This window comes from Lipophrys pholis, assembly GCF_963383615.2.
Source record: "Lipophrys pholis genome assembly, chromosome: 22".
NCBI lineage: Eukaryota > Metazoa > Chordata > Actinopteri > Blenniiformes > Blenniidae > Lipophrys > Lipophrys pholis.
The window spans coordinates 13,891,135-13,904,459 of record NC_137644.1 but is presented as its reverse complement, the minus strand read 5'-3'; the positions used below and the strand labels follow the sequence as shown (position 1 = coordinate 13,904,459).

General features: G+C 42.1%; 1 protein-coding gene across 2 annotated transcripts; it reads right to left on the bottom strand.

Annotated features, from left to right (window-relative positions):
• Positions 1-2,832: 2,832 nt before the first annotated feature.
• ifrd1 (interferon-related developmental regulator 1) lies at positions 2,833-9,755 on the bottom strand. Of its 2 annotated transcripts, none has more exons than XM_080492028.1 (12): positions 9,387-9,755; positions 6,232-6,336; positions 6,014-6,095; positions 5,315-5,439; positions 4,998-5,155; positions 4,844-4,894; positions 4,579-4,757; positions 4,370-4,478; positions 4,128-4,262; positions 3,862-3,990; positions 3,570-3,665; positions 2,833-3,460 (listed from the first exon to the last, which is right to left on the bottom strand). In XM_080492028.1, exons 1-12 carry the CDS (start codon positions 9,730-9,732, stop codon positions 3,374-3,376), a joined length of 1,602 nt encoding a protein of 533 aa, XP_080348154.1. In that variant the 5' UTR covers positions 9,733-9,755; the 3' UTR covers positions 2,833-3,373. The 2 variants fall into 2 exon arrangements, with proteins under 2 accessions (XP_080348154.1, XP_080348155.1); XM_080492029.1 differs by lacking the exon at positions 9,387-9,755 and adding an exon at positions 8,533-8,939.
• Positions 9,756-13,325: the final 3,570 nt, after the last annotated feature.

Here is a 13,325-nt window from a genome sequence, read left to right as displayed (position 1 = left end):
GCGGGATGATCAGATTACAGCCTGCTTGAGAAAATAGTTTTATAGCAGCAGCAAAAACTACGAGATGAGAGCAAGTTGAGAATAATTTGGATGGAAGTTATTCGGAGTATATAAATACTGGATTTACCAAAGCAAAAGTATTCATACAGAGGATTATCTTAATGTAAGCTGTGTTTTAAATATCGAAGTATCTTTGTTCTCACTTATGCAAAAGTGCTATGAAGCATTTATGCCCACAGAGCCGAGCAATTACTTAAAGTCAGCTCTGCATAGCGTTGCTATATATCTTAATAAAGAAGGATGGTTCTGATAAGACGCTGCTACTGTTCTGCATTTGTTAAATTTTAAAAAAAAATTAAGGGGGGGGGGGGTTATAATTGTAATCCTTAAAGAAAGTAATGTCGTTTTCCACAGCTTTACTTCAGTAAACAAGTGCTTTTATGATTTCTATTAGCGTATTGAATTGAATTGATTCATTGTCATCATACATGGGGGCATGATGAAAATATAAATAGCTGCAACTGACCAACATACAACTTATGCAATAAAAGGCCAGATATATATGCAAAATACAGATTGGGAGGTACTAAAATAAAATAAAACCCAGAAAATAGATTTAATATGGGCAGGAGATTGCTTGTAAAACCATTAGAAACATAAGAAAAATGTGCATGGACTCCTCGTTATTTGACTTTAAGAGGGCCGCTCAATGCGAACCAAATGGCGAAATGTGCCAACGTCAGGTTTGCGTTGTAAAATACACAACTTTATACGTTTTCAGTTTCAGGCATAAAGTGTCACAGAAACACGTCAGAATCAACTAAACTGAGTTGGACTGATGATATGTAGGTGTACATTATCTATTCTTTGTAATTCGCATGGCTTTCAACCACAAATCCCCCCCCCCAAGTCGATTTATCTAAATACCTCAACAAACTGAAGAAAACTCACGCAACAAGGAAAAGCATAGTGGATGGAAGACTGCAAATTGTTTCTGCCACACTGTGATTTATGGTTTTGCAATACCTCTCGTCCAATGAGAGCAAAAAGATATTTGTATAACAAAAGCATTTGTCTTTTTTGTCTTTGAGAGAGAAAAAAAGACGCTGTTCCCCATTTCTTTAGTTTACAGGGAGCCAAAGGAAGACAAGACATCCATTTTTTACAGCCGGGGGGGGTAACTCCTCACTTTGCCTCTTTGACCGCAGTAAGACAGACAGCTTTATTTTACAGAGCAGCAAAGCGCCGGTCGAGTCATCCTCCAATCCCCATTTTACTGCCACAGACAATGACCCCCCCCTCTTGTCAAAGAAGGCGGATATGGGGGTGTCGGGCCATTTACAACTTGTCATCTTCCTCAGTCACCTTGAAACGGAGACAGTTCCTCCGGGTGCATTTCTTCTGAGCCTCTCGGTTTGAGAAGGACAAAGAGCAGCGGGGTGATGCCGATCACTGCACATTAATGAGTGGCGAAAGAGACAGAAAATCAATGATTGGTCACTTAAGTGGAAACCACACTGGATTGTTAAAATCGTGGGATTTCCTTGTTAAATGGTACTAAAAAGGTTAAAAGATGTTTGTCATGTTAAAAGCTTTCCAGAACATTTCAGATTGGGCAAAAAAAAAAAGCCTTCATGTTCATGGAATGTTTTACAGAACGACTTTAAACTCAGAGTTTACCATATTCTTGTTTTAACCAACTTATTTTAAAGTATTTCATGTTTTTTTTTTTTTGTTTTAAGAGTTTGGTCTTTCATATGCTCCCTGTACTTTATATTGTATTTCATGTACTTGTCTTTTGCCATTTATTTGTTTTTAAGTATTGACACTGTAAATCTATCTTATGTACTGTTGCCAGGACAGACTTGTAAAAGAGATTATTAATCCCAATGTGGATCTCCTGACTAAATAAAAGGCAAATTAATGAATAAACACATGCATAATGCAACAGTTCTTGAAGCTTTTTGAAACTTTTCCCTCCATTTTATGCCAAGAAATATTAAAATTGGGTTTATGAGATTAAATTACTACTGAAAAGGACTACAAAGTACATTAAAGTTTAAATTTAAAGGTTATTGTGGCATTGACTTGCCGGTCCAGCTTGCTTAAGATGAAGTTGGGCTCTTTGTGGCCCCTGAACTAAAATGGATTCGACAGCCCTGATTTAAAGCGGGAATGATGTTTTAGAAGTATCACCTAGAAAACTGCAGTTAAAACCGAGTTGGTAAATCTTTGCTTTGTGTAGAAACCCTTTGTAACCGTGGCCCAGAAAGACACCCGCTTTCCCCTCAAGGCAGCGATGCGTCACCGCGGTCATGAAGCGGGGAGAAATAAAACACCTCCCATTTGCTAGACCTCAAGGTAAACGGGGCAGACGTTATCGATGAGAAGCCTTGTGACATCCACCACTATATATATATATATATATATAAAAAAAAAAAAAAAAAACGACTTTTGTCTCCGATGTGGAGGAATGAACACTCTTGTGGAGAACCGACTCCCCATTACGTCCTCCGTGCCGGCAGTTTTGCTCCAGACAGAAAGCGGCACTCACTCACCCCTCGCCATTATGCCGCCGTCACCCCGGCTGCGAGATCCTTCACTTTGATATGTGGAAGTGGCAGCGAGTAAATTTCGCATTGTCCCTTCGCTCGCCGTGACCTTCATATATCTGCCAGGATTTAAAATTGGGGGCGGCGCACGCGAGATTTTCAAATTCCTCCTCGGGGAAATGTCAACTCGCAGCCGTCGACACGATATTTCTCATCTGCCACTAACGGGAACTGCACTTCCACCTAATCCCGCTCAGTCGTTAATACAGAAGAAGAAAAAGTCCGTTTTTCCAGCTTTTATTACACCGTGTTTGCCCATTTTAATTACATACCCAATACTAACAATATTCAACAAGAGTCTACATAAATAACATCCGTAAGGTAAAAGTAGTGAGTGCAACTTATTACAAATTCAAAGTTTACAATGGTCACGTGTTGACATTCCTAAGAATTAGAACTACAACGGTGCAAAACAAGGGGGCCAAAACCATAAATTAATAATGACCGAAAGGCCACATATTAACGGAGAAAACGAAATATACAAGACATGTACAGCACGGCTTATTCTGTGGACATACAGGAAGAAAGTTATGCTCCATTCAGCCATTTTGCTCATCACACGCTCACCTCCTGTAGATCTAAAAAGGAGGCTCACTTAGGAAATAAAAAAACAAAAAGATAAAAGCGCAACATTTTAGGTTTACAGAAGGCGAGCATGTGATACGCAAAAGTGGGAGAATCATGTGGACAGAAAACGTGAAAATTCATCTAGGAAGCGGGAGAAAGAAAAAACAAAAAGCATTGTAAAGAAGACTGCTGAATTAAAACTCTCCCACGTCCACCCTCTTGTCTCTGAACTTGTTCCTGGCCTTGGTCCGAGCCTTGAAGGCAGCCGAGTTGTGGAGATGCTGCAGGGGGAGATTTGGGGATGGAAAACACTCGTCAGACTTTCCTCATGTTAAGGGAGTGGGGGGGGGATGCATCGACCTTGAAAGACAAAGTTTCCTGCACACCTACCCTTTCAAAGCGAGAGATTTTCATGGCCTTCATCGTAGCGGAATCGACCAGCATCGGTGGTCCCAGTTCAAACACGTCTCTGATGAATTCATTCGCCTGGTGTGACCAGATGAATAACATTTTAGATTTTCTAAATTATTTTTTAAGAGCAAGATCTGGCCAAAGACAATTCACTATCACAAGATGAGACACAAGTGTGGCAATTATGGCAACAGGTTTATGAAATTAAAAAGCATTTTAAAATGGAACGAACACTATGAGCAAGCTTTAAAAGTCTCCATTTAACACTTACCTGTAGGTGGTAGTTCATCCCGGAGCCCACAAACTCCCTGAACGCATCGTATGTCCTCTTCCTGACCCAGCTATCGATGGTCATGCGCTCCGTCCCGAAGCGGATGGTCTCGGATTGGAAATGTCCCTCCTGGAAAGAATCAAAAAACAAATAAAAACAAAATGACATCCTTTGTTGTTTTTGGTCGTTTTCTTCAGCTTTTTACCAAAGAAAAATGCAAAGGAATTAAAATGTGGCTGCCAGCTGTGACACGACGCGACGCTCACCTCGACGGCCTTCAGCACGTCCCTGAACACGGACCGCTGCTTCCTCTTGTCCGTCTTGGCTCGGTGCTTGACGCAGTCCGTGGCCAGCGCGTTCAGCCTGTCGCAGAGCTCATCCCAGTTGTCAAACTCAAACTCCTGAAGACGCAGAAATGAACATCACGTGTAAACAACAACAACAAAAAAAAAAAAAAACGATTCGAAAGGTGGCTGAACTGTGGTAATGCGAGCGGAGGTCATCTCACAGGGTCCATGTCTCTGGCCAGCTCGAAGAGCAGGGCGATGGTCTCCCCTGCTGCAATCCTCATGTTGACGTCTTCACTCTCCAGCAACCGCTGCAGTTTGGCCAGGTGTCTGCGCCACGACCACACATTAGCATTTTCAATTCAAGTGCACAATAACCCGTGAGCAGGATCGCGGCTATGACGGGGGGGGACGAGTGTCGGCGTCTTACTTGTGCAGGATGTCTTTGAGCTGGTTGCTGGTGCAGATGGTGAGCAGCAGGGCCCAGGACAGCAGGGCGTTGGTGTGCAGCTGGCTCATCTGGGGACTGACGGAAGGACAGGTACCGTCCGCCCGCGCGTACGAGCGCGTGAACAGGTTCTCGAAACACTCCATGGTGGCTTGCACGTCCTGGAAGCAGGAGAGAGGAGAGGAACGTGTCACGCCTCAATCATTCATCACAAATAAGATCCAAGTCTTCAAGCTGACAAACTTACCAGAACGTCGTCTTCTGCCACCAACGTACAGAGGCCCAGACTTGTCGCCACCTACAATGGAATATATAAAACAAGTTAACCTCTCACAGAGACGATCCACACCGGACGCCTTTACAACATGGTTTCTCTTGTGCAGCCTCAGTCGGATACTCACAGCCTGTCTGGCCTGGATGTTGGCCGATCCGTCGGCCAGGATGTTTTTGAAGATGGGTTTCAGGGCTTTGAACACTTCTTCGCTCTCGATTCCCGATCCCAGCTGGATGCACAGCAAGCAGGCGAGAGAAGCTGCTGCCCGCTGCTCCTCGCCTTTTCCTGGCGGTGGGAGAGAAACATGAGCCTCTCGTCTCAAACTCGAAGGAACCAACTCAGAATATATGTAGTAAAAAAAAAGAAACAGTCTCGCAATGGAATAACTTTCCATTCCAGGCGCACAAAACCACACAGAGATAAAAACGCTCATTTGTCTGGCACCTTTCTTGAGGCAGCGTTCGATGCTGTCTGTGACGGTCATCCTTCTCTCCGAGATGAACTCGTACAGGATCCGTGTGGCCATTGCCGTCTTGAGCCCGTCCAGCGCCCCCTGTCTGGTCTTAGCACTGAACACAGAGGCACACAAACGGTCATTTTCCACTGTCATAATAAAAAGATTACGATTTGTCTCCAATATATACCCAAGCGCAATAAAAATATGCAAAATAGTAGGAACAAATGTTTACAAAAATACGATTGAAAGCAATACATTGCATTGTAACTACATTAAATTGAATATCTGAGTTCTTACAAGATGTCAAAAGTTTTAACAATTACAAGAAATTTTAGGTTTGTAATATGAAACCAACAACGGTCCATATCCTTTCGGTGATGTCATATTCAGCACATCAGCTTACATTTACCCACACTGCAAACTTATGTTGCTTTTTTTGCAACGTCAGCCTAAAAACCATTATTTTTCCACTTTTGCTATGGAACAAATACCACACATGTGTTCATCAAACTTATCAAATTTCCAGCAACGTCACCGACACTGTAGGTCAGTAACAACTGTAGAGCAGCCACTTTATTTTAAAACCATCCCTTGTAACGTCGGGAGTCTGAAAAATCCCATCATGGGCTGCACACCAAGAGTGCATAACATGTTTGTGAATGACTGAAATAAAGCAGGACGTTCACCTCTTGTCCACAGTGCTGTCTATGAACCCTTTCAGCTTATACTGGAAATCCTCCTGGGCTGCGTCCTCGCTGGCATCTCCACCTAAACACACATCAAGGAAATGACACTGTTGACACGCCGCATGTCTTGGCAACAAAAAGACTTGCATGAATGTGGACACACCCTCCAACAGCATGTGTACTCACAAGTAATAAATACCAAAGAAAGATCAACCCACCGTCATCGGCTACACTGGCGCCGTCACTGAAGCTGCTGCAATGACTGAGGGTCTCAACCGAGGCATCCTCATCGCTGAAGGGCTGCACATTTCCATGCTGCCCCCCTGAAATAAAAAGAGAGGCACAAAGGGTTAGTCTAACAAAATTTCAGTTTGTGCAAGTCCTATTATGTAACCGACGCTCCACACAGGTACTGTAGCGTATACAACACTTATCTAATCAGTTATGTCCCCATGCCTTATCCACAACATGGCACATTTTCAGACAGATGATAAAAGTAACAGCGCCAAGGACACAACTCGAAACCTGTGCAAAGACAACGTGCTCAGGCTGGGAGGGACACGGGGTCACCAATAAAGTGCCACCGTGACATGACCGAGGCGTGACACCCTGCCACGGCACGCGCTGCCTCCAACTGCAAAGCCAGTCTTCAAAATGGAGAAGTATGGTTTGGATGCAGTCCAGAAATACATGAGGTCAGGGAGTACATCGAGGAAGCATACAGCCTTCGTACTAGTTTATACTAGTCAAGCATGACAGGGAATAACCGCCACAGACCTTTAACAATAGAAAGTTCTCATTTTGCTGGTCAGGGGAATCTTGTGTAGAAATACTTTATGTGAAAATGTACTTAAAAAGTGAAAACCACCCAGATGTTTGCATCATTGGTTTGTGCTTTTCTTCTTCACGCAATTTTGAGTACAATTTGCTCTATGGAAAACTTGTTTTTTGTTTTGATTATGTTTTTTGTTGTGTTGTATCCTATTTGTACAAATTGCAAATGCTAATATCTACACACTACCAACTTCTAACACAAGTGTGTGTGCTGTTGACAGGTCAAAAATACTATCTTTTTCCTCCCAAACACCACATGGATACCAAAGACAATCTTAACATGCTTTACAAAGCACTTAGAGATCCCTAAAACTTTTATCAATGCATCTGTTAATGACCTTGCATCTGGATGATGCTGTATAAATAAACTTGTCTTCTCATTTGGGGTAAATCATATTTAAAGCTAAAGTTGGTACTTCAGCATAAGGTTAATAGCATTCACAACTGAGGATGTACTGAATACAGTTATTATCCAATCAGGGAGGTATTTACAAACAATTTAAAGCCCAACAGGCCTGCTTCTATCAACTACTTCTAACAAAACATTGTTCATTTTTGCAACAACATGAGCTGCCTAGTGAAGAAAGATGTGAGAGCTGCTGGAATTTACAGCTTAGAAGGCTGTTAATATAGTCTGGTACTTTTTATTATATTCGAAGAGATCTTTTGTTTTGTTCAATTGTGAAAAACCTCATCTGAACCCAATAATGTGGAGACAAAGACTAAGCTGGAACAGGAACAGACAACAGCTTTCCACCCTGTGTCCTCGATTCACCTTTACAAAACATAAACATGTCGAATCCCTTTAAAAGTACTCTGTCCCCACAATCAAACCTGCGTGTTACACTGTAGTAATATTAAACAGTTGTGTCAATGCATAAATAGAAGGAAAAAAAACTGTTTAGTCAGATCTTATCTCTATGTTTGTGTGTTGACGTGGACTCGAACCACGCCACAGCTGATTTCTGAGAACCGGACGCCGCCCCTTTCTTTCCCAGCCCTCTCTCCGGAGACCAAAATGTCCGCCTTCAGCCACAAAACAATAATAACTATACCACAAACAAATCGGCAGCCGGACAAACAGGCTTGGCTCCAGCTGACGTGACCAGGAGGAGCACACACCAGGCGCCACCGAATTTATGCTTCAGTTTAATCGAGGTCAATCCAGACAGGAGGCGACATGCTTCGAACACATCCCGGGTTATTTGTGTGTTATGTCCACGTACAAAACACTACGTATTCATGTAATCGACGAGGCAATCTGGGTGAAACTAAAGCTTTAAACGCTACAGTGTATTTTCCCCCAATGTTTACCTAGCAACAGCATGTGTGTTTCCATGCTAACAGGGAGTGGACACGTTAGCCCCTAAAGTACGACGGGTATGAAAGTACTTGTAAGAAATCCAACAACCGTTTACAGTAAACACACAAAAAGTTGTAATTGTATTGGAAACAATTGTCGAATCGTGTGTGAGAAATGTGATGCCGGTATAAGGGCGAGGCATTGTGTGAGGGCTAGTTAGCTTTGCCGTGCTCTGTAGGCCAGACGTTACTGTTTGTAGTCCGCAACGAACACAGGCTGAACGGAACTGATAGGGCAGGCGACGAGGAAGAACTACAAATCCCATCAGCCACCACGAGGCAGAGGCGCCAGGCCCATAGCACTGCGGGAGCCGTCCACTCACCCTTGCTGTTCTTCTTCTTGGTCCTTGGCATTTTCGTGCAGATTTCAGAAAAAAAAACTAAAAACCAAAATCAGCCAATACACGAGCAGCCTTTATTGTATTGTCGCGTAAGATGAAAATATTCCCGCGGCACAGTCGGTAAAAAGAAATCGAAGGCGATCCTGGAGATAGACTGTTGGCCGAGACGATACATTTTCCCTCATAAAACCAGGGCTGCGTGCGCGCAGGGCGGCTCAACGTATTTATACCGGCTGACATGTCACGAGGCGGTTTCCCGGCATACTAAGCCAATCCGGTAACAGGAATCACGTGCGTCCGCGTGTGACGCGGTGAGTGACAGAAACACAAGCACATGTGTTTCTGCATGTTGTGGGCTCGTGTTTATTACGAGTGGGCGTCATGAATGTAAACCTCATGCGTTTCTCATGTGTTCAGAGAAGAAGAATGAGAAAATTCTTTATTGCTCTCAGAGGGACAAACACTTAAAAATAACACTATTTACAAATATTTGTAAAGATGTTTCTCGTCCCAAATAAATCAACAACCGTGATCACAAATGACAGGATGAATATATATAAAAAAAAACATCACCTCATACACAAAATAATTTTTTTATAATTCACACAGCCTACAGAATATAAACGAAATTTTTTAAATGATTTGCTTAAATTGATATCATCAAACACTGTTTACACATTTAGTGTAAATCTAGATATTGAATTGTATAATATCCGTTATAAGCAGCAGTGGAATTGTCTCATTCGGGAGACCACAACGTTAATTGCAAATTACCTTTTTTGTTCTTTGTGAGCTTACGAGTAACAAAAAAAACATTTTGAGTCACAAAAACTCACCAGCCGTGGCCGAGTTGACGCCAATCTTCTTCCAGTTGCTCGCCGGTCCTGGGTGATAAATGGCGTCCATTTGGCCGAACCAATCCCAGTCTTTTCTTTTTGATCCACTGTGGCCGTTGTCGTCTTTGATTTTCCAGTAGGTGCGTTTGAGTTTCTTCAGCTTTTTCCGGCACTGTTTCGCTGTCCGGTGGTATCCGGAGGTGGCCATCAGCTCAGAGAGCTCCCGATACACTTTCTCATTGCGGGTCTCATTGTCTAGCTCACATTGGAACCTTTTGTCGGCCACCAGACAAAGAAATGTGTGCACCTCGTCGTCACTCCACAGGGTTGAGTTCTGTACATCCATGTCTGTTGTTGATCGTTCCTGTTGTGATTGAGTTTTAAAAACAGCAGGGGTAACTCTTATGAAAGAACTCCTGACTCATATAGTGGAATGTCGTCTGCCAACATCATATTTTCAGCTTGACTCAGCTCGCTTGGTACCTCAGTTGAACTGGTACCAGAGACGTACCTAGTATCAGGTACTAACACGTAATGGTAAAAACTAAAAATCGAAGCGAATCCAGTTGAACCGAGTAGGTGCTCGTGGAAAAGCCCCTTATTGTGAGAGGTAATACTCACACTGTGCATAGCTTGGACTTCAAGATATAGTTAATTGATCCTGTTTTGTCTCATCTTCTGGTGGAGTAGCTCCAAATCTTATGGACTGATTTTAACCCCTTTGGACAATAAATATTTCAGCACAAAGGTGGGATGTGAGTTAAGAGGAGTAGATCCCTCATATGAGTGCTCAGACTGTTTTTTTATTCTACCAAATCATCCACTATTATTATTATTATTATTATTATTATTATTATATTATTATATCAAAGAACACTGTTTATTCTGCATGCATTACATGAAACCTATTAGATAAATCTTGTGCCAGTAGAAAGTGAATTTGAATTAATTTGTTTGAATGTGCATCACCATACAATCGAAATTGTATTTCATTTAATTAAATTAAAATCCAGCTCCTTAATTCATTCGCACTTTTCAATTTCACTTCTCTCCCTTCAGATTCAGTTTTCCGAGTTGAGCGCAGATGGGAAGAAGTTGATTTTACATTCTTTAACTAGTGTAAACACCTCTGGGAGAAGTAATGATTGGAACTACTGCGTGACGTGCCCAGCGGTGTACTGGCCAGTCAGCAAACCTTGACAAATCTTGGTGGGCCGAAGCGGTCAGTCACAGCCCCGGGCCTCTTGTCCATTTATTATGGAATGGAAGATCACCCAACAATGAATCAATGATTAGAGGTGGTACACTGTTTCTTTTCTAACATATTGGTGTATATTTATATGCTTGACGTGTTGGACCCAGTGTCCATCTCCCCAAGAGACTTCCAGATGCAGTCGACACAATTAAGGGACTTTTTCAGTTTTCAAACATTTGACTGACTGATTGTTTTACAAGAGGAGGACTTGGCTGGTTTATCGCGTTGAACACAGTTTCCATACAAGTTTCAATGTGCCGCACCTTTTGTGAGTTTTATTTTAACATCTGCTGTTACTGACAGCAAAAAAGAACGCTAAAGTAAGTCGGTTTAAAGTAATAGTAATCTTTGTGTATATCAACTTTTGACTTCAAAGTAAGTAATAAAACCATTCCCTGAGAATATTGCGGCATGTCGCAATTAGAAATAAGATCTATTTTTAGAGATCTATTTTATCAAAAGACATTTTAGACGTAGTTGTGAGGAGGACAAAATAAATGGATGAAAAAGGGTGATGGTAAACAATCATATTTTATAAGTGGGGGGACGATGGTAATGTGAAATCATTGGGAAGTCAGACGTCAGCCAGGAAATTCTACTTATTGTGAGTGGTAATTCTGACACTTTCACTCTAAATGTAAAAGACTTGGCTGCCGTACATAGCTTGGACTTCAAGATACATTTATTTGATGTGTTTTTGTCTCATCGGCTGGTGCAGAAAAGTGTGACGTGAGGCCAGGGGAGTAGGTCCCTCCTCTGCAAATTGCACCTTGGTTTTCTATTGTATCGAATCATAAACTATAATTATGTTACTAAAGAACACTCTGTTTATTCTACATGCATTGCATGAAAACTGTGAGTGTGTTCCTGAAATCTTTCAAACACTTTAATTGATTTTAATTTTGATGAAGTATTCACTTTTTGATTTTCTCTGGCATCCACTTCTGTGTTCACAAGGACGACAATCCCTGACTTCCCCCACAAACACGGTGAGCCATGAAACCTCCCTGCCGGCCAGGCCGCTGTACGAGCTTTAAGATAAAGTGCACAGGCCCGAGGGGTAAATACAGCTTTAAGTAGATTGTCACAGTCATTTAAAAAAAACTTGGGAACTCTCCAAAAACAGAGGATTTAAGCTTTAGTCAACGAATCGAGAGTCAGCTCACACAGCGAGCTCCAGAAAAATAATTTTAGGAACATTATGGAGAAGTGTGGATGTAACCCTATGTGGACGTGAGGTAATAATCCCTTTTCTGTAATTGGTATCTGCACCGCCATGGAACATAAAGAAAAAATACTGCACCTCGGTGCAGTTAATGAATATATAGCATCTGGGAGTGAGCAGATGTCGTCACACGGGTCTGCAGCAAGAGAGCCTATAGGGATAATAGTCCACGGTGATTGTAATTGTAGGCCTGCGTGATGCAGCTGATGTGTGATTACAGGGCTCAGTGACGCAGCCGATGAGGTCAGTTTAAGGCTTTGTGATGGAGCAAGTACTGTGATTGGATCATGATTAGAGTAATAAGACAAGATTGTCTTCTGGCACGGGTTTTCCTGTTATGCGACACGTTAGAAAGTGAGGGTGTTTATCACAATAAGCACTTTGATGAGTGTTCGCTGAGACGTGTCGGCTGTTTGCGTACATTTTGAATTTGTAACTTGAGTCGTGTACATTTGAACTGGGAAAAAAAAAATACAGGCAAATTAGTTTGGTTTGTGTTTTGGATTGTTTCATGGTTTGTTTTCCTTGTAATTTTGAATATCGTTTTCTTCCCTATCAAAGGCATGGCATAGGTATTCATCAGTTTGACACCTTGTTGTGTCTTGCTACTAAAAGTCTAATTTTCGACAGTTATAAGTCCTGTCCTGTCCTGTCCTGTCCTGTCCTGTCCTGTCCACCATAAAATGATTTAATGCCCTGGCACATTTTTCATCATGTCTTTCAGTAGATAAATCTCATCTGGTTTCATCTATCTTGTCCGGTTTCCGGTTCTATTTGTGGCATGTTCCTTAAAAGTGGATACATACTCGACAAAAACAGTGAAATCTCGTCTTTTTCTTCAGCCGGTAGAAACACCAATAAGAGTTACTTTTTCCAGGACATTTTTGTACTTCATGAGTGGAGGTGTGACTGTACGTGGCATATCCTCTGACAAATTCACTTCATATTTTCAACCAGTCACCCAACAGTTGAAAAAAGTTATGATATGTCAAGAAAAGGGATGTAAAAACATGCAAACCTGCAGGCAAAAACCAGCTCAACTGAGCCTCCGGGTAAGAGTGAGATTACAAAGGCAACACTTGGTGGTGTGTGTGGCTGTTGGACGAAGAGGAGTTTGACATCCTGGTCTTGAACAAGTTGTGAGAACTCCCAGTCCAGGACTTCATTGGTTTCTCTCAGCTTTGGGAGAAAGAACCCCCCTTTTTCTATTTCCATGGAGTAATTCTAGACTTTAACATTCCTCAATACTATCCAGTGTCTTGTTACTCTGCCCTCCCTCCGTCTCACCTCATTACACCTTGATTGGGTCTACCTGCATAACAGAAAGTCATTATTCCTTCCATGTATGACTCTTTATTGGCCCACCTGTTTAGTTTCTTTCTGGTCATGTTGTCTTATCTATCTGGTCACTTTTCTTCATTCCTGCCGTGGTTTTCCCCTGTTTTGAGTAGTCATTGGT